The following is a 26803-nucleotide window of genomic DNA, read 5'->3' on the forward strand; positions in this document are numbered from 1 at the left end:
CTCCCTCGTCTTTGTCGCATCTCCAGTTTTGGCTGCATCAAGAATCCAGATTAATCTGCATCATGATGGATTTGAAAAATAAAAGTTATTAATAAATTTCTTCCCCCAGGTGCAATCTTCACACCACAGCATCCTCGCCAGGGAGAAATCTGCACAGACGCTTCTCAAAGCCCAAGCTGCACGCAGCTCGGTGGGCAGGGCTAAGGGCACTTTTCCTGGCAGGCAAAAGAACTGGCTGGCCCAGTTGAACAGAGCAGCCTACACAGCAGAACAACCTCTAGATGAAGGTGAGTATAAGACCTGATTACTGGAGGTTTCAAAACACAGGTTACCCAAACACCTGAAACTACATGTTAACGCCGGGCGCATAGATTCTTGGTGCTTGGGGGAAAGGAAAAAAAAATAAAAATCTTAAACACACCTGAAGTACACAAGAACTCTGCGACTGATGAACTGCAGAATTGGTTAATACACACAGAGGCAATTTTCCACTCAGCAAGAAGAGCAGTAGATTATACTTAAGGATAGCAGAAAGCGATGCAATGCTTCAGGTCCTCCCTTTGTTTCCCTCCTTACAGCAGGGAAACCTGAAACCAAGATAAAAAGCCTTTGCGGGCTATTTGAAAAATGCAAACACACACTGGATCAGGAGAGGGTTTAAAGTGCACACTTTTATTTTCTATTACAAAGGCTAAAAGAAGCAAGTTTGTTTGTTTGTTTTATTTAAGAACAAAACAAAAAATTTTGTTAAAACATCTACATTATTATCCTGATACTAGACCTTATGAAAGATACTAAGTTCTTTTTTAATAGTAAAGCGTGGTATTCTTAAATTATATTAATACAAAGACATATTAAAGGACTCGAAATCATTACTACTCAGCTCAGAACTGCAGCATCCCCTTGCTATCTTTTCCTTTCACTTGCTAAAACCCATCCATTTTTGACATACAGTTTCACACAAGCTAAGTAGGGTATTTTTTTGGTTTTTTACTTCCTCCTGTAAAGGCCAGGTTAACTCCAACACCAGCGTCACTTAAATCCCTGCCCCTACCAAAGGATTTGGGGTAAGATTTTAACTAAGTCCTTCAGCATTTAGCAAGTTGATCTGAATCAAACTCTCTGTGTGAGTGTGCGTGTCTGTGGTGATTTTACAGGATAGGAGATTTCCTTCTAATGTTATAAAATTAAAACATCACTTCTTTTGTTAATAACCCTCGGATTTGATTCTGCGCTGCAAAATTTTCTTTTTCCCCTCACATGAATGAAGAGAAGAGAGCATTATCACAGGGGCTCGTCAACACACCGCAAAAGCAGCCCTGCGACTCGTGGTTTATCTGCTGTAGGGCTGTGAGCGCTGAGCAGTTCTGCTGAGAGTACACAACGTGCTGAAGAAAACCCCCTCGGCTTGATAAAGCGAGCCTGGGAAGTCAAGTGTGAAGCTTCCTGCCTTTCACAATGTCTCTTTAAATAATATAAGCAAAGCCTTATCATTAAAACTTTACTCATTAGTTAGCAGTATAATACTCTTTCACTGAGATGGGACTGTGAGGACATCCTAGGGGGTTTCAAAAGTGTGAACAGGGAAACCTGTCCCATCTCAAAGTTTATACCTATCTATATAAAACCCTCCCCTCTCTGTTATTTCCCTTTCCCTAACCCAAATAAAAGTCTTCATATTTAAACTGGAGATGCTGCGTTTCCTGGCCCGAGTCCTTTTCCTTTACCCTCATTTAAAAGATTCCTTCGATACCACACACATATAATATTATATAGAGCGATATATTTAATACCTGTGTATATATGCTTCATGGGAGGGGTCACATATATACACACTAAAACAAGTCTGGTGACAAAGTACTGCAACACCACAGACCAGGTTATCATATCAGGGAAAACAAAAAGAGATACTCGACGCAACCCCTGTGACCATGAGCCTCCCCCACCTCGCGCACGCTCGCCCTCTCCCCGCCTCGACCTGGCTTCGTCCCTCTGCAGCCCCGCTGAGCAGCTGGGCTCCCATCACAGAGACAGGGAGAGGGGACAGCGACCCACTCTGTAACCTAAACAAGTTATTGTATGAGAAATCACAGCGCAGCGAATGCTAGAGTCACACTAGAGATGCAGATTTGTTTTAAAAATAAAAACCGCATTCCAACGTTCCCCGATCCAGATTTGCTTACTTGGTGTCTCTGCCCAAGAAGAGCAGGACAAGATAACCCAGGAGTTGATGCCTACCTCCTCCCCTGCCTCTCTCCGTTTACGAAGTTGACCAGTTGAGCGCAAGGAGCATCAGGAGAAGGTACGATCTGCACAGCTACAGCGAAGGGCAGAGGAGAAAATACAGGACCTGGCCACTCAAAAACTGCCATGACTGATACTGTGTTGGTCACTCTCTTTCCCCATAGCACTATGGATCCTTCCTCATCTCCTCCTCCTCCTCCCCATACGTGGGCAGAGGTAGAAACAACCGCTTCCCTCCCCAGTTCTCCAGATCTCCCAGAAGCCACCTGTGTATCATCAGATGTTACGGTCCTGGCCCCTTCCAGGGCCAATCTCAAGGGGCTGTACAGCCAAGGGGGGAAGCCTGTTCCAAACTAGTGACCACCAACCACATTTTAAAGGATAAGAAAACAAGCTCAGAGGCACGTTCAGCTAACTTGACATAATATCCTTGGGAAGACCCAAGACCAGCACACAGCACACACTGCTTCTGGGCCGTGACTACCCCAGTGGAGCTGATGCACCTGCCTGGAGGCTGGTTTAGAAAGGTGCCAGCTTCCCCCCCAGCATCTCCTGCATTTACACATCTCCTGTAATTCCACATCCCATCTCTCTCGATGCTGGAAACCCCAAGGATATGGGCGGAGGGAGGGAAAAGGGGGACCCAGCAATGCCAAAGCACCAAGCAGTTCATGGCCAGACTGTATTTACCCCAGATATGGCACTGCCAGCCCCAAGGGCTCTGAGCTTGCTGTCCTAGGAGACTCTGTATGAAAAAGACATTCCCCCATGAAGGCTGGGAGAGAGATGTGTTTGTGTTTGAGTGGATGGCATCATCCATGCACGCAAACCTGCAGAGTGCAGCTGGACTGCAGAAGAGAGAAGGAGGGAAGCTCAGGACAGGACACATGTTTACAGCTTACAGGATGAGACCGCCAGAAAGGACAAGGCTGGCATACAGAGCAGTACTGCCTCTCACCGCTGCCACTATAAAAGCCCAAAATCCTGGCCCAGAGCTCAGCATCACTGGTTCCCCCATCGTGGTGCACATCAGCGGGACAGAAGCAGGCACGTGGCTGGCTCCCACTGTGTCCCTGCCCCGGGTCGCATCCTAGCTGCACTGCACATCCGTGAACTCCCTGCCCCAGCTCCGAGGCGGAGGGGGCTGGGCCTCTGGTGCTGGTAAGCGCCCTTCCAGCTGCATTCCCAACAGCAAAGCATCGCACATGCTGCTCGGTGGTGCCCTTTTAAATGGGTCCCCACACAGTTCTTCTGGCAGTGCAGGGAAAAACGCAGCTCTAAACAACCAGTAACGCACACCATTTAAAGAGCAAGAAGGGAACCCCATTACTTCCTCCTCTCTCTTCAAGACTCAAGGCAACACAGAAACACAGGCTCCTTTTGGTTACAGCCTTCTTCCTGACCGATACTGCTGCATGAACTACAGTGACACAGGGTGTGTCACAGTCTCCACTACACCTCCTAGATGGCTTCAGTCTTATTTGCACCAGTCGCACCAGCCAAAAAACCAAACCAAAACTACCCACTCTGAATACCTGTTGCACACTGAGAAAGACATCTAATGAGGAGTCAGTCACCAATTTGCTTTCTGGGTACAGTCAGCTGAAACGGTCTGAAGTCACCTACAATCCAGTTCCTGCTGCTGCAAGCAGTTTTATTACTTTGCTGTTTTTAGCAACACTCTGTAACAGACAGCTGTTACCCTCCTCAGCGCCAGTTGATGCCTTAGGGCAATACAGACAGCAGGAGCTTAAGCCTAGATGTTTTAATCCAGATCTAGTGGTTTTCCTTCTTTTCCACCTCAATTTCTACTTCTTCTGGTACTGAACTCCCAGGAGAGCAGGCTGGCTGCAGCAGCATAAGTGGGGCTTGCTCTGCAGCACTGAGAAAAGGAGTACACAAACTTCACGGTCACCTTTTCACCAGATATCTGGCCCTTTCTCTCAGCTTTGTCCTCCAGACCTCTGCAGCCACACTCCGAATTGAAGGGCAGGAGAATGACACAACAAGGAGAAATTCTCCAATTCACAGCCCAGTACAGGCTGGATTCCTTCCTTTGAATGAAGGACAGCGAAAACAAAAAGATGGAGAGGAAGAGGAATTTGGGAGAAGGAAGAGAGAGAAGACGGATCACAAACTCAGTGAGCATGGCATTCGCTGGCCAAGGAGAATCAAATTCACGATTTCATTCACCACTAACAAATCATCGTCTCATAATCTTAAAACGAAAGAAAAGAAAAAGTTCTCTTTGCGAGACACAGATCTCGCTCTCCCTGCTACTGCCACTCTCGGAAAACCCGCCCCGTGTTTCTCCAGCCGACAGGCTCCCCCCTCTCCAACCCTTACTATACGCCATCCCGCAATAGGAAATTGTATTTCCCGAAGTCGTCATCCCTGGGGCAGAGCAGCATGTCCTTGCGGGCTTTGGCCAGTTTCTGTTTCAGCACTTCCCTCCGGTCTAGCCACTCAGTCAGCTCGTCCTGGCCGTGGGCATAGCGACACTCCTCTCCTTCGGGGCAGGCCTTGCTCTTCTGGAACCTGCCGGCACAAGGAGCGCAGTCAGGAGGGCACCACCAGGACAGGGTTTTGTGCTCCCCATCTGGGACACTCAATCAGGGCCCACCGAAACATGCCACAAACTCTCTTTTCTGAGGGTGAAGCAATTCTCCTACAAACCTCCAGGCAGCTGGGGAAGGCAACAGAGAGGCTGGGCACAGAAACAGAGCAGTGAACAAAGCAACATCTATGAGGGCATTTAGTCAACAGAATGAAACAATGTGAGCTGGAACTGGACCAGCAGGGATGAGGAGAAACCACCACACCAGAGAGGAAATGCCAGGTAACAGCCACGAGAGACAGAGCCTTCTCTCTAACCAAAATGGCATTTCTAACCATCACAAGCCTTCTGGAGACACCTCAAGGCACGGATTCAGAGGGTGTGAGATATTCAAACCGTTTAATAAAGCACCTGGGATTCCCCCAAGCATCAGGCCAAGCAGACTATTCAGCAGCCTGAGAGCTGAGAGCATCCTGGCTCTGGAGGGCACAGGTGCAGACATGAAGTTCTCTCTCCTTTTCTGAAGACACGTACTCGGGAATGTGTTTTTACCACTCAGCGGTGTGGCTGAGCACCTCTGGGGTCCAACAGCAGCCTCACCATCACCTAAACTGTCAGCTTGTCCCACTCCTCCTCCAAGCAGAAGTCCCTGGGGACTCTGGGAGAGGAGGAGGAGGTGGTGAAGGAGGAGGAGGGATGACGGAGGCCCTGGGCCTGTTGCCGTGTCCCTGCAGCGGCAGCACAGGAGGGAGATGAGACAACGGTACCTTTCGCAGAGCCGGAATTCGCCCATGGGGAAGCGGTAGCTCCAGCAGCTGGAGTCACTGTCTGAGGTGAAGACCTTCTCCTTGTGCTTCTCCGACTGGATGTGCTGCTGCCATTGCTTCTTGCTGTTGCTGTTCTTCCCGCAGAGCCAGCAGTGGTAACCCATCTATCCGGTGCAGACAGGGCAAAGGGCCAGTCAGTGTGTTAACAGTCACACCCATTGGCCTTCCCCATGCTGGCATTGCCTCTCCCCCTCTCCTTCCAGAGCGTCCTGGAAGCTTCACTCAGTCTATGACCTCCCGCACTTCCCTGCCATGTCATTGTTAGGGCATCATGCTGCCACTAAGGGGGAGCGGAGGAGATGCGCTGTCGACGTCTACCTACAGCTCAAAGAGGCTCAGAGAACGGGGCAGCTCAGTTCACCGATACCGTCCTCCTGCCGATGGCCAGGTGGGGTCTGACTGCAAGGCCCCCAGGTGTGCAGGCCATGCAGGACTCTTCAGTAGGACAAACCCCCACACCAGCCACCACCCCTGGGCTAAGGAGACACATCTGCCTCTAGTTTTCCCAGGCCTCTGTGCTCCCAACCCAGCTCTTCTCCAAGCTTCTTCCTCTTTTCCGACAGGCCATCAATGGCCTTGCCCCAGCTTTCCCAGGAGCAGGCAGGAACCCTGGGGAGAGGCTGAGCCCACGCAAAAGGGAACCTAAGGTAGTCCTACTGACTCAAGGATTAACAGAAAAGCCATTGCAGAGCCTTGCTGACCCCAGGTCAATCTCTTTCCACCTCAGCTGCGCTGCTCCAAGCTGTCCATTTAAGCTACATTAGCATGGGCTCTTTCCCACAAGAGCAATACTGTCCCTGCTAGCTCACACCTAGAGCACAGGAGAGGGGCAGGCTGTCAGCACTGAGGAGGAGGAGGGAGGAAGGACAAGAGATCAGCTGATTACCATGATGTCAGCGTAGTCAGTGGGCATCTGGATCTGTTTCTCCCCTTCTCGTGAGGTGAGTGGTGTCCCCTCTCCAGGCTTCCCAGGATTGTGTTTCTTTAGCCACATGTCATAGGTCTGCTGCATATCTAGTACTGCACAAAGGCGACCTGTGAAGTCACTTAGACAACCTCCCGCACCGTGTGCAAACTACGAGAAAAGGACGAATGCTGGGGCAGCCCTTCCCTCCCCTCTCCAGTGCAGCAGCACCTGCTGTCAGACTGAAGGCCTGTGCTTGGGAGGCCTGATGTCACCTCCTCAGATGACAGCACTGGGGAGAGGAACCAAATTCACACCACACCACCTAGCACAGGGGGATGTCTTCTGTAAGTCCAGGGGCAACCGTGACAGCAGCTGCACAAACTATTCAGGAAAGTGCCCAAAGATCTCCAAGGACTTCACCCCACAAGATGATTCTCCTTCAGGCCTGACTCTGCTTGACCTCAGCAGACATGTCACTCCAGCCAGGGAGCTAAGGCAGGGGCTGGATTCAGATCCATCCCTTCCCTCTAAGCCTAAGCTTCATCCTCCGCACTCGAGAGGAAGCAGAGCCCTTAAGAAAGCTGGCCACAGGAAGCACTGGGGAGGAAGACCTAATAATAGCTTGCCCCAAGTTGAAAACCTGCCCAGAGGATTGCAGTCAGTGTCTCTTGCTGCTTTTGGTTTAAAACCCGCTCAGCGTACTAGTGGGAAGGGAAATTTTGGGTGGAAGCTTTGATTGCACATCTGCCTTTCCAAGATCACCTCCTGAGAGAGGCTATGGAAACAGAAATGTTTGCAGACACCGATGCGATGCTGTAAGTGCGATGTGTTAGTGATTTACTCCTTGCTAAACGGGTAATTGAGGAAATCAAGGCAATTGGGGATAATGAATGCAAATTCCCCCAAACTGAAACAATGCTGTCGTTTGAAGATTCATCTTCGTGCTTGAGCAAACACACCCAGACTGGTCTGATGTGCTTTAGAGGCCTCAGCAACAAAATGACTTGAACTGCAACAACTAACAGCGTTGGCCCAGCAGAGAAGATGACCCTCCATCCAAGCATAAAGACCAAACAAACTCAGGGCAGGCCTGAAACCCTTCAAGCTTTCCAGCATCTCCCAATACGGCTAGCTGAGCACCTGGACAACTGGGCCTTGCAAAGAGAGTTTTTTTTCCCCAGCTTGTTGTTGGTCTGAATAAACAAGGATTGCTGCCAGAGAGCTGGCTGTCCAGGACGTGGGCAACCCCCCAGCTACCCCCCAAAAGGTAAGCTGGGAGCCTGCATAATTAATTCCAGACAACCTCCTCCACAAAGGCACCACCCAACAACGTTCTCATTCAGGATCTCAAATCCACCCCTTTGAATACAATGCCGTGAGCAGGGAGTGCCGTAGCCCAGGAGCAAGGGATATGAGCAGAAACGGGCAAGAAAGCCAAGGCAGATACCAGACAGACAAAAAAGATACAGGAGCAGCTACAGGTCAGGACTGTTGCTTTGGCAGAGCTCCATACGGAGCCAGGCCTGGGACAGTACAGGCAAGTGGAGGGACAGCAGAGGGTGGATTCAAAGAGCTGCAGAAAGGGAGGACAGCAACGAACCAATGCGACACATGGCTCCAATGTGCACTAGTCCCAGAGCGAGGGACTCCAGATATACATGCACGTTTAAGAAAAGAGCAGCTCTAAATTACTGTAGACAGACCTGCCTCATAATCCCACCTCAGCTCGTGGTACCAGCTGTGTCTCTGTTATCAAGAGTATGTCTTAACAAACCCTGCATCCGCCGCCCAAACGTCCTCTTCCCTCTCCCCAAACTCTCTGGCCCATTTTTCCCCCACTCACTTTTATTTTCCTTCATGAAGGTCCACATGTCTCTCTCCTCAGGGCTGTGAGCGAAGGAGCAGTTGCCCACATACTGGCATTTCCTGCCATTTTGTGCATGGATACACAACTGTTAAAAGACAGAGAGCAAAATTTAGCATCTGCACAAACACTCCTTGCTAGAGGGGAAAGAGGGTTCAAAAAACCAGCCGCCGGGGCATTAAATTGCACCCAGGAGAGATTGCAAACAGGACACTTCATACATCATTAACTCATGCTTCTTTTTCTCAAGCTCCTGAAGGCACGAAGGGTAAGTTTTCCCTATAAACATGCAGGCAGCTCAGTCCAGCACCTGGCCTCTCTCTTGTTGCCACTTCCATAGGCGCTGGCCCTGGGTGAGACAGCAGGGAGCAACCTGGATTGACCCAACAGTGTCTGCTGCTGGTCAAGCTGATGGTCCCCAAAGGTGACTCATTCTCCAGCCATCTCCAAGTGGGTGAAAAGTGGCCTTACGGGTTGCTTAGATAGGACTAGCATGCACACAACTTTAGCTCACAGCTACCAACAGCATCATTGCCAGAGAAAATGAGAAGCTTTCCAAGCACCATATTTACTAATTGTCCCTTCTCCCCCAGTCCTGTCACCAGAGGCGGACAGCAGTGTAGAGAACTGGCCCACACAAACTGGGGGGAAGAGACATCGCTGTTCCTCTTGGGCTGGGGCTGGGTGGGAGCTCAGGCACTTACTCGTCTGGCAAACAGCTTTGCTGCATGGTCTGTGACTCACCTGCTGGCCTTGTCTCCCACTGCAGCAGCTGTAAATTACTTGCTCCCCAACTCCAGCTTCTAGCAACTGGCCTGCAACTGGAGAGCGGTCAAGGCCTCACACATGGCCTTGTGCCTGCCCATGGACTAAAAGGCAGCAGATCCCATAGGGTAGGAGGAGAGGAGCTTTCTCCTTTCAGGGAGAAAGGAAATGAGAGGGAGAGAGAAACTATCAATCGCCATATACGGTTAGAAGTTGGATGTCCGTAGTTTTCCATGTGGCTTTTTAGCTGAGTTCTTAGTTTTGCTTTCAAAACTCATTGTGAGCAAGTTTCACAATCTACAGCAGCACAGCCACAGCAAAGGCAGGGATAGGCTTCTCCCAAGCGCTCTGTCTCACCTCTCACCTACATTGAGAAACTCTGACCTAAGGGGAGACTTAAATCTCATTTCCAAACCCTGTGCCAGCCACTTCTTGAGATGGTGACTGCATCAACAGCAACATCAGAAATTCGCCTATGTGTGTAGAGTGGTTTAAATGGGTGCTGCTCCTTTTTCTGCTCCACCCTTTTGCTGGATGTGTGTGAGATCTTGCTGCCATCGGTCTTGCTGCCTCCCTGCCAGGTCTACAAGGGACCAGCCCCCTCAAAGCACTGCACCATGGTGGGAGGGAAGGGGAAGGGGCACCTGGCCGTGCCAGACATGGGGCTTACGTCATATTGCTGTGGAAAGTTGCGGATGGAAGGCAGTGGTCGGACAGACACCCACTTCTTCTTTGCTTTGGACATCACCAGCAGGACACGACGTTCCTTCGTCCAGCTGAAGGAGAGAGAATAAATCAAGAGAGGCAAAAAGAAAAGCAGAAAAAGGTTTTGTTTTCCTCAGAAACCCTTAAATATTGAGATATGACCAGATCCTCCTGTCCAGCTTGTCCCTACACTATCCAGCTGCTCCTAGACATGCACATCTGTGACAGAGAAGCCACAATAAGGGTGTTTTAGGGGGATTTCTCCCTGAACTTATCATGTATTTCCTGGGGTATCTCTTCTCATAAAGCCACAAAAGTCTCCCCCAAGTCTCACATGGCATCACCATGGATTACTAAACAGCTTTATTCCACCCTTCAACACAGCCAATTCTTGTGCAATCAGATCCATAAAAAACATTTGGGAATATTTTCTGCTTGAAAGGTGCAGTAGAAATGCAAGTCATTACAAGCACTGTCTTATGAACAGGTGCCAGGAAGTATTAATTCTCCTGCAGCTCCAGCAAGCGATCACCAGGAGATACCCTGGGCAAAATCTCCGGCTCTATTCAGCAGCTGCACAAAGAGGTGTTATCTTTCCTGTTCCAGGAAGTGATCCTCACCTGCTCACTTCCTGCTTCTGTTGCTTTTTCATCAGAGGTCTTACATTTGCAATAGGATGCTATACTGTGCCTTTGCGGCTTATGTTATGGGAAGTGAAGTCCTATAAACCCTTCCATCCTATACTGCCAGGCTGCCTGGGTGAGATGGGCCACAGTTTCCATGACCCAATGGTGACTTCCCAGGTGATATTCCTCTTCTAGGGGGCTTATAAGAAAAACAGGGACAAACTTTTTAGTAGAGCCTGTAGCGATAGGACAAGGGGTAATGGTTTTAAACTAAAAGAGGGTAGATTCAGACTAGATACAAGGAAGAAATTTTTAACGATGAGGGTGGTGAAACATTGGAACAACCAGGAGAGGTGGTAGATGCCCCATCCCTGGAAACATTCAATGTCAGGTTGGATGGGGCTCTGAGCAACCTGGTCTAGTTGAAGATGTCCCTGCTCGTTGCAGGGGGGGTTGGACTAGATGACCTTTAGAGGTCCCTTCCAACCCAAACTATTACATGACTCTATGATTCTATTACACTGAAGATCCTTGTGGGTCCCAAGGAGCCAGGAGGTGCAAACAGACAAGACATGCATCAAAGAGCAACCAAACCAATGTAAGAGCCAAGGAAACTAATTTAAAAGAAAGCAGAATACCTTGAATCATTGCTAACAGTGACCTGACAGACATCTGCAAACAGCTAGGAGTATAAACAAGTGCAGAGGAGAATTATATTAGTGACCTTGCTAAGAAGAAATGATAGCAACTGGGAAAAAAGGGAATTGTGGGAGCTGGACTGCATGCACCAGGAGTAACAGTCTGCACAATGCTGGCAGCAAATATAAACAGTAAAGAAGAGAGCTGGAAACTGGAAAACAGCTATCTGCAATGCTTGCTATAGTGACAAACACCCTGAGCAGCAAGAGGCTGCTAGGAAACCTCAGAGTCTCTTTCAAAGAGGCCAAATGAAGCCCTGGAGAAGGTAAGAAAAATTCCTGCCCTTGAGGAGGGGTGGGGGAAAAAGAAGGTTGCATTGCTCACCAGTGGCGGGCTTTGGCACTACAGTACTTGAGGTCTTTATCTGGCTCCACCAGCTGCCCATTCCTCCAGCACTGGCCACACACAAATTTCATCTGGAGGTCAAAGGTGCTTGATGTGGGAGCCCGGGGAGAAGCCTGGGGAAGAGAACCACAACCTCAGGTGAACAGAGCCAAAGTGCACCCCCCAAAACTGCCACAGAGATGCAGGCAGCTCCCCATATGTCCGCATGCCAGTGACAAGGCAGATTAAATCAGAGACAGCCCAGGTCTCCTTTGCCAGTGTTAGCTGGTGGCCTGTCGAGATACCAGACAGAAGCAAAACCACTGTTTGCTTCAGCACGATTTCCTGGGCTTTGACGTCTGGCCAAAAGCACAGCCAGCCTGGCAGCTTCAAGCACTGACCAGGCCTGGCTGTGAAACCCCTGCAGCGTATCTCCATGTACAGACAAGCTCGGTGAGACTTGCCCCAGCGCTTAATCCCCACTTCCCCGCAGGGAGGACAATCCATGTCCCCCTCGCTACCCCCGGAGAGAGCCCCCTTGAGATGAAGCCAGGCCATGCTACAGCACAGGACCCACCACTCCGGCTTTTGGACCAAGAGGCTCATGTCACATCTAGCATTTGACACACTGAAGTCAGAGCTGGGTCCTCTTGTTGATAGCCTTCCAAGCTGTTTCTGGGCAGGTTTCCATCTCTCACAGTTCCTTTGCACCAGGTTTCACAGGCAGTTAATCATGATCTCTGGACAGAGGTACAGCTGCCAATGCAGCTTATCCTCTCAGCCACTTCACTTGATTGGCCTTCTACCTGTCGCCATGAGAATGCTGTTTTGGGATTATGACTAACAGATTGTGGAAAAAAAAAAAAAGGAGCCAGTCCCATATCACCGCTGCCTTGTGTTTTTTGAGCAAATCTCTTTGCATTCTGTATCACCACTGGAAGACATGAGGCTGGTGTCTCCATTTCCAAACCAAAGAGGAAACCCAACTGGACGCCAGTGGCCCTAGGCACAGGAGTATGTGAGGGTACAAAAGAACACCCTGGTCATTGAGCTGACAGTGAAGCACAAAGGTCACGTACCAGTAAAACAGTTCTCTGACTGCCAACCACACAAGCAGCCCATCATAGCTGCTGTGCCTTGACTTCCGACCTTGAGCATCTAATGAGCAGACAATGCAAACCATGTCCCTGAGGAGCAGGCTTCTGCCAGCAATTGATTAGCAGTGGCGTGGACCCTATGTGCATCCCTCAGCAAAGGGAAAACAGCAAGCACAGGCAGTGCAGAATCAAAGCATCTCCCGGGAAATGCCACATAAGCTATCGACTACCGCTCTGCATCCTCCAGACCATGTCTTTCGGAGAAGCAGAGCTGGCATATAAAAGGCCCTCCATCACTGTGAAAAGCTGACCAGAAAGCTGACTTTTGCCTGTTCTGACTACAAGAGGCCATCACTGTTCTGGACGTCCCAGCAAAAGGACCCTTCCAGAGAACCATCATCTCTCTTGAAAAGCAGTGGTGATTCTGGCCTACTTGCCTGCAAGATGGCCTTTCTGGTGGCATCCAGCATATGACTCGTCCATCTGTCAGCTTTCACCAGTGCTGGTGACCACCAAGAACACACCAAAGCAGCCGGCTGCAGTATGAGCAGCGTTGAGAACTCGGATATCACAGAAGGCAGTAAGGTGCCTCCCTCTCAGATGCATGGCCTTTGAGCAGTAGTTTTAATCTCCGCTTGGTCTCCAAAGGAAATTACACTACAGCTCGCCACTGACCCACCAAATCTATAGGCCTAAGGTAACAAAACAGCCCTGCTGGCATATTCCCTTTTATCAGCCCCCTGCTATCTGCCATAGAATCCTCCAGGCAACAGATCTCTCAGCACAGTTGGGAAACTTGGCTCAAATCTATTGACCCAGCAACAATAAAAACTGAAGTGGCTCCCAAAGGCACAACAGATCAGAGATAAAGAAAATGTTTCTCAGGTAATTCTGGTGATCTGGACTGCTTTTTCCACAAATTCTTAACCAAAAGGAGCCCTGTGCATTTCTTCATCAGAGTCATGCAAACTGCTGGTCAATCCACCAGGCACGTATGCTCCCAGGAGATTAGGAGCCAAGCGAAAAATCAAAGCTGCTGTTGTTGCTGCTACATGACTGTATTTGTAAAGGCAAGGCACATACCTGGCAGGCTGCTGATAACCAACAGTGTGGAAATTAGTATCACATGAGGCTCTAGAAGACGAAGCCAGGCAAAAGTGCCTCGGGCTGTGGCACCACCCCTTGCTATGAAGCCAGACAATACAGTTTTAGCTATGCACCATGGCAACCAAATAAATAAAAGTCTTTGGTGTGACGGCTCTCTGCTTCAGGCTTTACAGAAAGCAACAGCCCCAGCATGGCCAACCATGTCTTCCAACTTCAGGAACCCCTCTCAGCGATACTGAAATGCTCTCTGGAGAAGCTGTGTGCCTCGGTAGACTATATGAGTAGCCCAGGTTACTCAGCCACCTAACAGAGTGAGCTGTACTTAGGTGCAAGTACCCCTTATTAGAGATTTTCTTTTTCTCTCCATGCTTAAATTGCTAATTTTGAGGCCAGTTTTTATGGGGGTTCTGCAGCTGGCTAGTGGAGTAAAAACAGAATAGCCCTCAAAAACCAGAAAGAATGAGGGCTAAACCCCATCAATTCCTAGGGATGCAGTGGGAGGACACCCAGCTCACTACAACAGTCTCTCCCGCTGACTGCCTCTTCAATCTGCAGCTTCTGGGTTTACTCCTACAGCAGCCTCTATGGAACCAAAGTTGCAGGGCCAAGTGCGAGATCCCTGGCAGGTGTTTAGCAAGCAGTGTATCTTCATCTTCCACTTCTTGCTAAGTCTCCTGACCTGCATCGTCACAGCTGCTGGGTCCCTGTATACTGCCTGTCTCTTTTCTCCACAACTCAACGGCCGCAGCTGCCGAGTCCAACTGGCGGCTGTGACAAAACTGCACCAAAATCCCTGGGAGCGACTCTGCTTCCGCTGACCAGAGGGTGCCAAGGTGAGCGTGGGAAGGAGGGGTCTGCTTTTACAGCACTCCTGGGAAGTTGTCTTTGCCATGCAGCCAACTTCGAAAGCTGGGAGGACACTGAGAAAACTCTGAGTCACGTTAGTCTGCTTGGACAGGAGAAAATAACGGCAAAAGTAAACATCCCTCAGCAGATATGTCGGTCCTGCCCGCAGGGTCTTCAGCAGCAAGCCACTGTCTCATCCCGGAGCACAGCCCTCTGGCTGAGTACATGCTGATGCCAAAGCCATGGTTTGCTATTGGAAACATATGCGCCTGACCAACTTGACGCTGTCTCCCTGCACAGTGCCAGTGCCAGGCTGCCAATCCTTACAACTGATGGTGCTGCTGGTAGGCTCTTTCTGACTGTACCAACATGGCTGCTGCTTCACCTCCGCGCAAACCAATGCCCTGGAAAGGTGGAGGGTGCAGTTCAGCTCTGACAGGCATTTGTGGGGTGCAACCAGACATTGACATTGGCCATCAGCCCTAACACTGCCCACAGGGCCCAGAAACTGTAGGTTTCTGCCCATCCCCTGGCAGCTGATGTAGCAGGCACTGGCATTTCTCCTCCTGATCCTCTGCCCCCTGCGAGGCCCAACAGCCAGAAATGAAACCTTCACTCAGCATCCAGATCCCACGTGCTTCAGAGGACATGCTCTGACCATACCTGCTGAACAACTTGTTTGTCCAACAGCAGCAGCTCCAGACAAAGGTGAATTTGAAGCTGCGAGGTTTACAGGTCAACAGCCGTCCATCTATCTTTTTTATTCCTAGATGATGCACAGAGAACGGCAAGACAGAGCTTTCTGGAAAATGCAGGCAGATCCACAGCAGGCAGAACAGAACCAGTCACTAGACTTCACCCTCCATGGGGCAAGGATTGCTGATATAAATCCAACTACCGTCACAAACCCCTGCAAATTCACACTTAGTTTCCTCCACTGTGGAGATGCAGGCAGCTGCCTCTGTTCCCACACCAGGCAGAAAGAGATCATAGCCAGCTCTGTCTGCAGGGACCACTCAGATCATCCAGGCTCACTTCTCATATAATACAGGCTGTAGAAACTTGTCCTCTCAGCTTCCTGAGAGGCTAGAACATACTCCTTAAGCAAGTCAGATGGCCTTGGTTACTCTAGACTGCTGCTTCCCATTCCTCTCCCCCAACCATTTCAGACCAGAACAGTAGAACAGGCCACACAGGTATGTTGCTGAGCTTCTCCTCAAAGAAGACTCCACCTCATGCAGCATAACCAGTACATTATGTGGACACAGCTCCCTGCAAGCATCAGTGCAGTCACCTGCATCTTTCCTCCTGGGCTAACCCATGCCCAACAAACCTGCTCTTCCCCAGCATCAGTGCCCTACAGACTTCAGAACACTTTTGCTGGGCCGTAACCTAGCCAAAAAAAAGCTGCTACACACCACGGGGGTGACTCAGATCCCATTCCTATAAAACACCTCCTCCACAGGGTGCTCACAGGCTGTACTCAGTGCTGGTCTCTGCAGAGGGACTCCTGGGTGAGAGGTCCCAGACAAAGGTGAAGCACCCTTGCCCTGACAGTAAGGCACAGGCCAAGGGCTCAGGCCTCCACAAGGGGAAAGCAAGCTCTCAAGTGGGAACAAAAAGGATTCACAACACCTTCCCTACCATCTTGCAGGAGAGAGAATTGCTCCTACACCTGGGAGCTTACTAGGAGGCATGAAGTTTCTCATCTCATCAGACATTATCTTCTGAAAGTAATTAAAGAACAAAAAACTCAAAACTGCTTTAGTTCAACCTCAGGGCTGGGCTGGGAAGCATCCTCACCGGGTGGGCTCTGCTTCTACACTACAGAACATCCCCTTGGGGAAAAAAGGATAAGACAGCACTACCCATAGCCAACAGGTTGGAAGAAAGCAGAGGAAGAGGTGCCCTTTGCTTATAACATACCTCTCCAGAGAAAGCTCTCGGCAGTGCTGGAGGGTGCAGCCAGAGGCACCTTCTCCCACACTGAGAGACTGGTGGCACAAAGAGAGGCAAAGCTCACAGCCTCCTCCTGGCAAAGCGCCACTAAGATCTCTGCCTGGCCTCAACAGCACCTGAGCTGCAAGTTCCACCCACTCCTGCATTTAGAGCAGTCCTGTGGGTCATGAGTCATTTCTTAGGGAGTCCTTCAAACTGCCGTATCATCCCTTGGCCACTAAAGGGCAGCAGGACCCCTTTGATCCCCACTCTGTCTGGACATTGTCCCCCATTTCACGAGCAAGGTGTCACACACAGCACCATTCTCTGCACATTGCCCTCCCTGCTCTAGAGGCAGCAATGAACAGATCAGACACAACCCTGCAAAACAAGGCGCAAAACTCATCGCTAGCACTGCGAACAGGAAAGCTCTTAGCTGTCCTCCTCCTCGATGGCCAGCCTGGTCTGCCTGGGACCGGTCAGGCACGGCAGTGGGACGAAAAGAGAGAAAAAGTGCTGGAACAGCTGGGAAAAAAACCTGTCTGCAAGCCCTGTAAGATGCACCTTACTTACCATGCTGTTGGCTGGTTTGCTGGCATGTGCCTCCATCTGCTGCCAGTACTTCTTAGATTCCTGCACGATATCTTCGTGGGTCATTCCTGGGAACAAAAGGAGACCGGACTGAGCTACCCTGCTTCAGCCAACAAAGGAGCAAGAGGGAGGGAGGGGTTGCAGGACATCCTGTGTTGGGGTTCAGGAACTCCTGTGTCACTGAGAGCTCCCAACAGTCCCACTGGTAATGTCAGGACATGGGTTGTAAGGGGACCTGACACCACCACAGAATGCGTTCAAGCACAGGACAGGGAAGCTCCTCTCTCCAGCACTCCCACTCAAGCCAGACAAAAGGGGAAGAGTTCGGTCCCTTGGGCTCATTTAGACCTGGCATTCTGCTCAGGCTGTGTGCAAAGGACCCAGATGCTGCCTCCAAGATGCTGATTCTTGACTAGGGATGAAGACCTTGACCAAGGCTCTCCCCCAACACCATATCAACAGATCCTACCCAACGTCCTGAAGACAATGCTTTGTTACTGTCGATCTACTGTACGTTGGAGATTTTGCCACTAGCTTGGAAGCTCACAGATATCCCACTGAGACATCTGGCATCTCCAAGACCCCAGAAGTCTCACCTAATACCTGCTGGGATTAATTAGCCTGTTACATACTTCAAGTTGTGAGGGGTACCAGTCAATCAACAGGCGAAGAGGAAAGTTGAAATTCAGCAGAGACAAACACCAAGTGCAACCAAAGCAGCAAGGAAAGATCAACAATGCAAAACCAACCAAGGAACAGCTGCTAGTATGTAACCAGCAAGGAAAGACCTGCAAGGTTTCAGGAATCCAAAATGCAACATCAGACAACAAGAAAAAGGGTTGGTCAGACCTTATCTAAGGAATTAGCTCCTGACCAACTCAAGTGGTGAGGGAACAGCCCCTGCCAGCACCAACCAGCTGGACGGGTGCTACAATTCTCAGAGCATTAAACAGCAAAAGAAAAGTATGTAAGAATAGGAACTGTCTGGTCAATGTGAAGACTCTGTTACGACCCCCCTCATGTTAGTTAAGCGCTATAAAGACCCGAGATAGCTGCCAAAACAAACTGAAGCAAGTATCTTACAAAGGCTAGCTGATTCAAAGTGGGGTGCTGAGGATGGCCTTGATGCAGCACCCCCAGCACAGACAGGTTGCAAAATTGCTTGCTTTGCTTTTGCCTACAGCTTTTATTACTGAAGTGTGGTGTTCCCCAGGCATGCTACATGGACACGATCTTTGATCTGGGAGGCAGCATGTTCCAGAACTTAAGGGCCAGCAGACACAAGTTCTCATCTCAGCTTAGTCTGTGTGTAACTTGGGTAAGTCACAGCATTCCTGACCTCAGTTTCCCCATCTGTGATTTCAGCTGTCCAAGTCTCTGCCAGGCAACAATACTGTTGTTTATACTGGGCTTGGACAAAGATTAAAATAATTCAGAAAACTTTACCATTCTTCAAGAACATTTGCTCAGGCCTCCAAAATGGCAGCTGCTGTATAGCTGGTACTACTCCCAGATCAGAGCTGTTTGTGGATTTTCTCCTTCTTAACCATTAATTCCAAAAGAAACTGTTAGAAAAACTGCAACTCCTTCTTCCGTGTCCAAGTATTCCAGGGCTGGACACAACACTGATCCATGCTTTGGGGATGAAAACTACAAAGCTGGGAAAACCACAGCAAAGAGTTATCATGCTACACTGGGCCTAGCAGAACAAGGGCCAAAGCAACCTCCATCTTCTCCACTGTGATCCTGGGGGTGCAGAACCAACAGAAGAAGCATATACAGCTCTTGTCAAGACTGAATTTCAAATAAAGTTCTTAGGAAGTGATTGCCTTCTCCCAGCCCCAGAAATCTGATATAACTCAACAATACAGTCTAGAAATGAGGTGGTTGGGAAAAAACCCAACAAACCCAAATACGGAAGGATGTTTTCCAATACACCAGTTCTGCAAAGCACTGAACTGTACCAAAGAGATGATCTGGTAACCAAAAGGCCCATGTGTTGATTACTTACAACATTTCAGCTCTTTTGCAACATCGTTAGTGAGGACAAAGACACTGTGATTTCCACTGATGGAAGAAGATAGCTAGATATGCCTGTGAAAAGCCACAGTGAAGAAGAAACCAGCCCTGTCTGTCCACATTTTCAGATCTTGGGAACCTTTACTCCACTATTACAATCCTTTATCCCCATGAACAAAGCCACAAACTCTGTAAAAGTTCAAACAGCTGTGAAATGCAACAGCCCACTAGTTTCAAATGCAAGCTACTATGAACAATGCCCCCTTTCTATTCTTGCAGAGCAAATGGTGCCCAAATCAAGCTCTCTGCTTCAAAGATAAAGCATTCCCAGAAGAATGGCAACAACTATCTTTCATCTCTGTTTCCTTAATGAGGGCTACACTTAAGAGAGGTAATAAACTACCACTCCAGGAAGGCAAACTCACAAGGAAAGCAGGCTCATATATACAGCCCTGCAGAAAAAGACCACAAAACCCCCAACAAAACCAAAAAGATGATGGCTCTCCCATTGTTGGAAAAGATGGGAATAAACACAAGGCTTACTGACCACCTCTGCAGCTAAACTCATGGCTTGTTTGATCTCCTCAGCTTCCCCTTTGGAAATCACTTCTTCAAGTAAAGAAGGCAAGAAGCAAAAATCAATCTAACCATTTCTTCTACAGGCTGAAGAGGAAGGAATAGGGAGCAAAGGAGGGAGCAAAGAAACTTTAAAAAAAAAATACACCAAAAACCACCCCCAACAACCATAGGGTTGGGAAAAGGGCAAGGTGCTTTAATATTAGAGTGCCCAGAGTACTACAGGCAGTACCATAACCATGTAGGGCAGCAATGGTGGCCTACAGCTCACAGGCAACATGCTGTCTTAGAAACTCTGGTGGTGTAAATTTTTCATTTCCTGTGGCCACAAGCAAGTGAGGCCAAACGGGAAGAATAAAAGATGGCATTTGCCACTTGTTCATCACTGTCCCTTATGAGCCACACCAGGGCTGAGGACTGCACTGAACTACAGTGACAGGCACTGGAACAGTAAATTAAAGAAGTTGCCCCCAATTACATCAAAAAATGGTGAGAAACATCCATAACATGTTTCCTCTCTGAAGGACTCCCATTACTGGGCTGGGTCCTGCACTGAACAAGACCCTGCAGTAAAAAAGATACAGGCAGCATTGTGGGTGGACCAGCATCTACTTGGTTAACAGAAGAGCACCAAGAGAAACCCTCCAGCATGTCAGAGAGAGAGAGAGGACTGAAAGTGCCAGATGTGGCAGTGTCATTATATGAGTGACCTAAACATAATTCTGTAACAGCTTCTTCAGAGGTATGTCATCAAAGCCTTTTAGGGAAAAAAATCAATATCTTGTCATTTCCCACAGCTGGTGAATTTCTTCACTGTGAGGGTGGTGAGGCACTGGAACAGGTTGCCCAGAACAGTTGTGGAGGCCCCGTCCCTGGAGGTGTTCAAGGCCAGGTTGGATGGGGCTTTGGGCAACCTGGTCTAGTGGAGGGTGTCCCTGCCCATGGCAAGGGGGTTGGAACTAGATGACCTTTAAGGTCCCTTCCAACCCAAACCATTCTGTGATTAATTTGTTCAGAGAAACTGGAGATGCACAGTCTTCCTTTATACAACTGCTTTGTCACCTGTGCATGCTGCCATTCTCACTGCACCAGATGCTCATTCAGGGGCCTAATTGCTATTTAGGGTCTAGGACAGGATTTAAGCACCAAAACACCTCTGGGGATTCAACCCTACCTAATTTCAACTTATGCAGCTGGTCCTAAGGGAAAGGCTTCCTGGTCTGCAAATTACAGTAGCAACCTGTAAAGGAACAAGGGCCAAATCATCTCCCAGAACACCTTGGCCCTCTTTTCTGTGTCCCTGAGGAGACAAAGTATAGGCACAAGCGAGCGACAACTCAGTAGTCCCAAATCATCCTCTTCCCCTCTCAACTGGCCCCAGGTACACACTGGAGGAAACTCGGGTGTACACATCACCAGCCCCGCACCAAGTCACACTCACCTGAATATTGCTGCAGCAGCCAGACCTTGAGCTCGATGAAACTATGAGCAAAGTGGCAGCTGTCCTCGCGCAGGCAGCCATAACGCACCTCATGTCGGCACACGTCGAACTGGAAGTGCTCCTGGAACTGGCGGATCTTGGAATATTTCAGGGAGGTGGAACGCACGATGTGGACCAGACACCTGCAGCCAGTCCAGAGAAATATGAAGCACCACAGGATCAAATCTTCACCCCCTCCTCCTTACATGTGACTTTCACACATTTGACTGGGCAGGCAAAGGACACAGAAAATCAACTCTGGGAGAGGCAGACTCCCACTGGGAAAACCAAACCCCTGCCCTCCCACCCTATCAACCCTAGGTAGGTATTTTCAATCTCCTCAGCCCATGGGTGACACTCTGCTTAAGTTCAGACGTCAGACACATTTCCAAATTTGCAGCAAAGATACCAACTCTTCTGGCTCAGCAAGTCCCTAAGTCTCAGGCTGCCAGGAACCAGAAGGGGTTGTATTACTGTGTACTTGACATGTTTCTTATATTTGTTTTCCTAAACATTCATTACCAGCCAGTCAGAGGCAGGATCCTGAGCTACAGAATCTTTGGTTTGACCTTTATGTAAAGGCCAAAATGAAAGACAAATTAAGTCAATGGAAAACTTAGGCTGACTCCAAAGGGCTTTGCTGATGCCTGAAATCCCTCAGTACCAGGAGCAAACACGCAGGGTGAAGCACACAGTGCTATTTATCATGCTTTGCGCTGCCCTATGACTGGAACTCACGGGGAGGAAATACAGAAAACGACCAGGGCCCTGGAATTAAACTGGCTGGACTTGTGAGTGATTGCTCCCATCAGCACAAAAAATGTTCACTCACTTGTTGTCATGGAAACTGTGTTTGGCAGAAAGGTTGGAGCAGACAGATGGCGTGTCCTTGGTCCCTTTGCTGATAATCCGGGGTTTGCTGTCAAAGCAAATCTGAGAAGAGAAGAATTAGTAGGCTGGGAAAATCTTAGAGAGAAGTGAACCAAAGCCACTTCACTTGGAAAGGGAAGAAGAACCAGAGCCAGCCTATTCTAATGTTCAAAGTTAGAAGACGACTGGTGAAAACTTTGTGGTAGGGCTTTAAAATAAAGCAAGCGAATTTTTGGAAAAGCTTCTGGACAACATTTTTTGGCTTATTCTCAACAGTATTTTCCATTGTGGTTGGAAAAATTTTGGTCAGAGCCACATATTCTTTCCCAGTTAGCCAAGAGAGCAAGAACAAGAGGGAAACGATGGGGAGAAATAAAAGAATAGCCAGTTCACAGCAAAGAACATGTCCCTTTACATGTACTGCTGCCAGCGTGGGGAACTCTCTGCTGTAGATCATCAAGATGGTATGAGCCAATCCGTAACTGACCAACTCAGTGGCTCAGCACAGACATCAAGGGGGAATTTATTGCATTACGGGGTTCTGATTTCTAAAGTAGCTGGAGCTAAATTACAATTCAAAGCAACACCTCAAGACAGAGGAAGAGACAGGTGGTCCCATGAGGCTGTGTGCACCTGGTTCAGCTGCAGGGCTAAGGAGGAAAACTACCTCTCCTTTCTCCTACACAGCTGTATCCACTGCTCACTGCCCTTCTGGGAGCAGGGCACTGGCTGGGACATATCAATGGTCCAGATACATACTGAGGAGATGATGAAGGGTGCCTGCTCCCTCCCACCAGCTCTGTACCTCACAGAGGAAGGTGAAGATGCCCTGATGTTCCTTGAGGAGCTTGGCAATGGTGAGGCTGCTCTGCTTGATCCCACCTAGCGGGTCAAAGAGGAGGTCACGGTTGAGGGTCCCCTTCCTCTCCTCCGTCCACACGTCGATCTCTTCCTGGTGGTACGCGAAGGTGCAGTTATCCCCGTACTTACAGTCCTGCTTGTTAAGCATATCTACAAAGCAACAAACAGCACACACCACCACACAGGGAGGGCGGCCCAGTCAGAAACTAAACTCTCTCTCGTCTCCTCCCACTGCCCACACCTCACAAGGAGCTGAAAGCAAGAAAACACAGAGTTAAAGAAAAAAGAAAAGACATCTCCCCCCAAGTTTGTCTACATCAAGACATTCGGGAAAGTTAATGCAAACTACTGAATGGTGACAATCTCAAGTAATGCCATCTGTTGTGGAAACCGTCTCAAAGCGGAGGCCTGCTTTAATTCAGTGCCTGGTGAGGGACAGACCACAATTTAACCAAGCCCTTTTAAAGCCAATCCAGATTAAGTTCTAGCAGCCCAGCACTAAGGCGCCCTATTATCTTGGCTCTTGCAATCTCCCCACCTCATTAGGTACTTTGTAATGACACTGCCTGAGGGACAAGTCCAGTCACATTGCCTGCATGTACGGAGGATGGGCTGGAGCAAAGGAGCAGGCAGAGAGCGCTTTTCACTAGGCAGAAGCACAGCCCTACCATAGAGCTGCTGGGTGGAGTGGGACTAATGCAGGCACACGTAGAGGAGGTAGGTTCTCAGCAAAGCCCACATCAACAGGGCAGCTCTGAGCCCTTGGCGGTGCGCAGCACCTCACTGTGCCTTTGCAACTCTTCTATGGCTCCCCCACTTCAAAAGCTGCCTCCTCTCCACAGCATGGGAGGTCACTGCCTTTCATTGTAACAGGCCTCCTGGTCCATGGGCTACTGATGGGACAGGAAGATCCCAAAGACAGCAGGTGATACCAACTGGAAGCCTCCTCCCAAACTCCCCTGGCACACATCGAACAGCCCCTTCCCAGCCACCAACAGCCTTCTCCCCTCCAGATCACCTTTGCACAGGTAATAGGATCCTACAAAGTTGGTTTTGGTTGGGCGAGGACGGATCCTCTTCCAGGTCTTGTCTTCTGAGTTCTTCAGCCTGCCCAGCAGGATGTCCCGCTTGCACTTGTGCTCCAAGCCTTCCCGATAGGTGTAGTCGCCAGCCTTGGGCCCTGCAGGAAAGAACCCCATCAGCCTGGGGTAAGGCAGACCCTAGCCCAGGCCAGCGCTCTGAGTGGCAGAGCAAATGCATCACCTGTTTTGGGGTAGCAGATATGACAGGCTTGTTTGAAGACGTGAGTAGATGCCAGGGGGTTCTTCACCAGCAGGGCTGTGTTGGGCATTACTGGTTCCGGCTGGGACAGGAGGTGCTCGGTGACCTTGGGCACAGCTGGGTGACTCACTCCACCAAGGCTGACCTGAGTGGAAACACACGTACCTCTCTTTTCAGCTCTGCAACCACATGGGTAAGAAACCTCTCTAAGCCCCTGCCCCATTCCAGTCTCTCAAAAACCTTTCTTGTTTTCTCTCTCATCAAAATGTTCACATCTGAAATTACATTTCCAAAAGAGCTGTGTGCAACTTTTAAAAATATAACAAACAGTGTGGTATGTTCACTTCAAAGATGGGCTCTTGGTAAGGGACCTCAGTTTTCTATCGTGAGCCACACAACCAAATGCCGCCCTCACTCCTTGCCATTCCTTCCATCACAGCCAACTCTGCATTGGAAGACACTCAAATCAACCGTATCCCAACCTGGGAGAAAAACAAACCACTTATCAGTGAGTCTTCAGGGAGCAGATTAATTTGAGGACAGAGACTTTGCTTCACATTGATGTTAACAGGGCTAGCAGATGGCAGGAACTTAAGAATAATTCTTGTCCCAAGCTTGCTAACCATAGATAACCCTCCTCCTTTTCTCCAAGACTGGAGACATGGGACAGGGGCAGAATAGTGTGTGGAAAAGCCTCCTGACAGGGGCAGAGAGGACCAAAGAACCTCAGTAGTCTGAAGACAAAGTTGGCTTACTCTGCCCCATCCTTTGGTGTTATGTGGCTGTCAGATATCACCGGCCTCCGTGATCCCGTCAACCTTACAACCTAAGGGCACGCCATGTTTACCTTGGCAATATGCAGAGCTGCAGATAAAAATGAAGATGGAACAAACGTCTTCCGACTGACTCTGGGGAAATCTTTACCTGCCTTGCCGCAACATGGGAGGCAACATTCACTGGGGCAGGTTAAGAAAAGGGGCCCAAATTACCTACATCACCCAAGTCACTACTACCTTGGCTCCAGAGCACCTTGGGACATCAGCATGGGGGAGCGGCTCACTCACCACGGGGGATGGTTTTTGGCTGCCAGGTGGGTGTCGCAGTTCCTGAGGGCTAGTTTCTTCTGGGCAAAAGAAGGGGAAAAGACCCCCACAAAACAAAAACAATCATTTCACTTTCAGAGGCAGTTCTGCTCACAAAAAGACCAACAAATGCTTATTAAATCCATTTGCTTTATTTATTTCATAACATTTTAGTACTTTTTCCCCAAGCCACCTGTCTAAGTCTTGGAAAAACTCCAGGAAAGGCCTTCCTGTCCCCCAATCCCTACTGAACCCAAGTCTATGCTGCTGAGCGCTGGCATTCCCAAGGTGGCAACTCCAAGGCAGCCCAATGCTGAGGTGAATCTGAGTGTTGAAGTGCTGACTGGCCAATCTCTGCTTTTCTCAAAATACTTTTGCTGCCAACAAACTGCAATACTGGGGACAAATTAGCCGAGAAGAAGCTGGCCTTCCCTCCTGGGACAGGAGGGGATTTACTCTTTGCTCACTATCCTCCACAGCTTTGCTCCTTGTGACATGAGAACACAGTGTGCCATGCAACAGGACACTCACTGCCCTGAATCCAGAGATGGGAGAAACCCACCTTGGCCTCTACCATTCTGCCCAGTGCAACAAGGTCCTGTATCATCTAAAACAATCACCAGGATTTTGCTAATTCAGTCCAAAATGTCAGAGTCATTGGGGAGGGTAGAGGAGTCATGTTATAGTCTAGCAAATTGTGCCAAGGGAGGTGTTCTGGACACCAAGCCAGCTTTAAATCTCATCACTCATCATTATGCACCTTTGTGTCCCTTTTTCTTCTTGAGATGTCACACCATGCACATACTGGTTATCTGGGATTACATACCTATAGACTTTCTCATTACTCCTGAGTTATACATATTCAGTTGTTCTGTCCAAGACAACTCCCTGCCCTCTTCTACATTTATACTCCTGTTCTGCAGCATCGGCAGACAGACCTATATGACAGATGTCCTCAGCACCAAAGGAAATAATTTTGGCATGCATTCACAGGTAAAGCAGCATGAAACCCCATCAGCCCCGCACCTACCAATGGTAAAGGAATCCAAGGCATCCAGTGACCCTCTGCTTGTCCCAAAGGAGTCCAGGGCATCGAGCCGTGAGTCTGTATAGGGAAGCAGATCCAGGGAATCCAACGAATCTAAGGTGGAGCCACCACTTCCTCCTGGCGGGGCCTCGAAGGCATCCAGGACAGAGGAGGAGGAGAGCTGCTTGGTGGGATCCATCACCAGGCCAAAGGAGGCAGGTGGCAGCGGGGTGGAGACAGGGATGCTGGCTGTCACGACTGGGGGCAGCAGCGGAGTTCCCCCCGGAAACACAGGGATCAGCTGGGGCATCTCTGTTGGCAGGCTGGTAGGAATGGTGCCCTGGACCAGAGACTTCGGGGAATCAGAAAGGGGGAGGATAAACAGCACATTAGGAACGAGAAGAAGAGAATGAGTGAACACAGAGAGTAACAGACTCCCACTCAAGTACATGCTGTATTATCTGAAGCAAAAGGATACCTGGCAGCTCCATCCCCATGCGGACTTCCCAC

At 49.4% G+C, this 26803-nt stretch overlaps 1 protein-coding gene across 16 annotated transcripts in view; it reads right to left on the reverse strand.

Moving 5' to 3' along the window:
• Nucleotides 1-651: 651 nt before the first annotated feature.
• Nucleotides 652-26803, reverse strand: part of ZC3H7B (zinc finger CCCH-type containing 7B) — a 46798-nt gene continuing 20646 nt past the window's right edge. For 3 of the 16 annotated variants that reach the window (XM_054829599.1, XM_054829579.1, XM_054829590.1), the window contains exons 10-23: nucleotides 26297-26645; nucleotides 25195-25307; nucleotides 24167-24329; nucleotides 23922-24083; nucleotides 22848-23053; nucleotides 22005-22105; nucleotides 21134-21315; nucleotides 17080-17165; nucleotides 11519-11652; nucleotides 9835-9940; nucleotides 8379-8487; nucleotides 6515-6663; nucleotides 5569-5732; nucleotides 652-4782 (exon numbers count right to left, since the gene is read on the reverse strand). In XM_054829599.1, coding sequence (XP_054685574.1) covers nucleotides 4590-4782; nucleotides 5569-5732; nucleotides 6515-6663; nucleotides 8379-8487; nucleotides 9835-9940; nucleotides 11519-11652; nucleotides 17080-17165; nucleotides 21134-21315; nucleotides 22005-22105; nucleotides 22848-23053; nucleotides 23922-24083; nucleotides 24167-24329; nucleotides 25195-25307; nucleotides 26297-26645 — 2217 coding nt within the window. In that variant the 3' untranslated portion in view covers nucleotides 652-4589. The remainder of the gene's footprint in view (nucleotides 4783-5568; nucleotides 5733-6514; nucleotides 6664-8378; nucleotides 8488-9834; nucleotides 9941-11518; nucleotides 11653-17079; nucleotides 17166-21133; nucleotides 21316-22004; nucleotides 22106-22847; nucleotides 23054-23921; nucleotides 24084-24166; nucleotides 24330-25194; nucleotides 25308-26296; nucleotides 26646-26803) is intronic. The other 13 variants (XM_054829676.1, XM_054829685.1, XM_054829695.1 and 10 more) reach the window with 9 other exon arrangements.

The sequence above is a fragment of the Grus americana genome, chromosome 1, assembly GCF_028858705.1.
Source record: "Grus americana isolate bGruAme1 chromosome 1, bGruAme1.mat, whole genome shotgun sequence".
NCBI lineage: Eukaryota > Metazoa > Chordata > Aves > Gruiformes > Gruidae > Grus > Grus americana.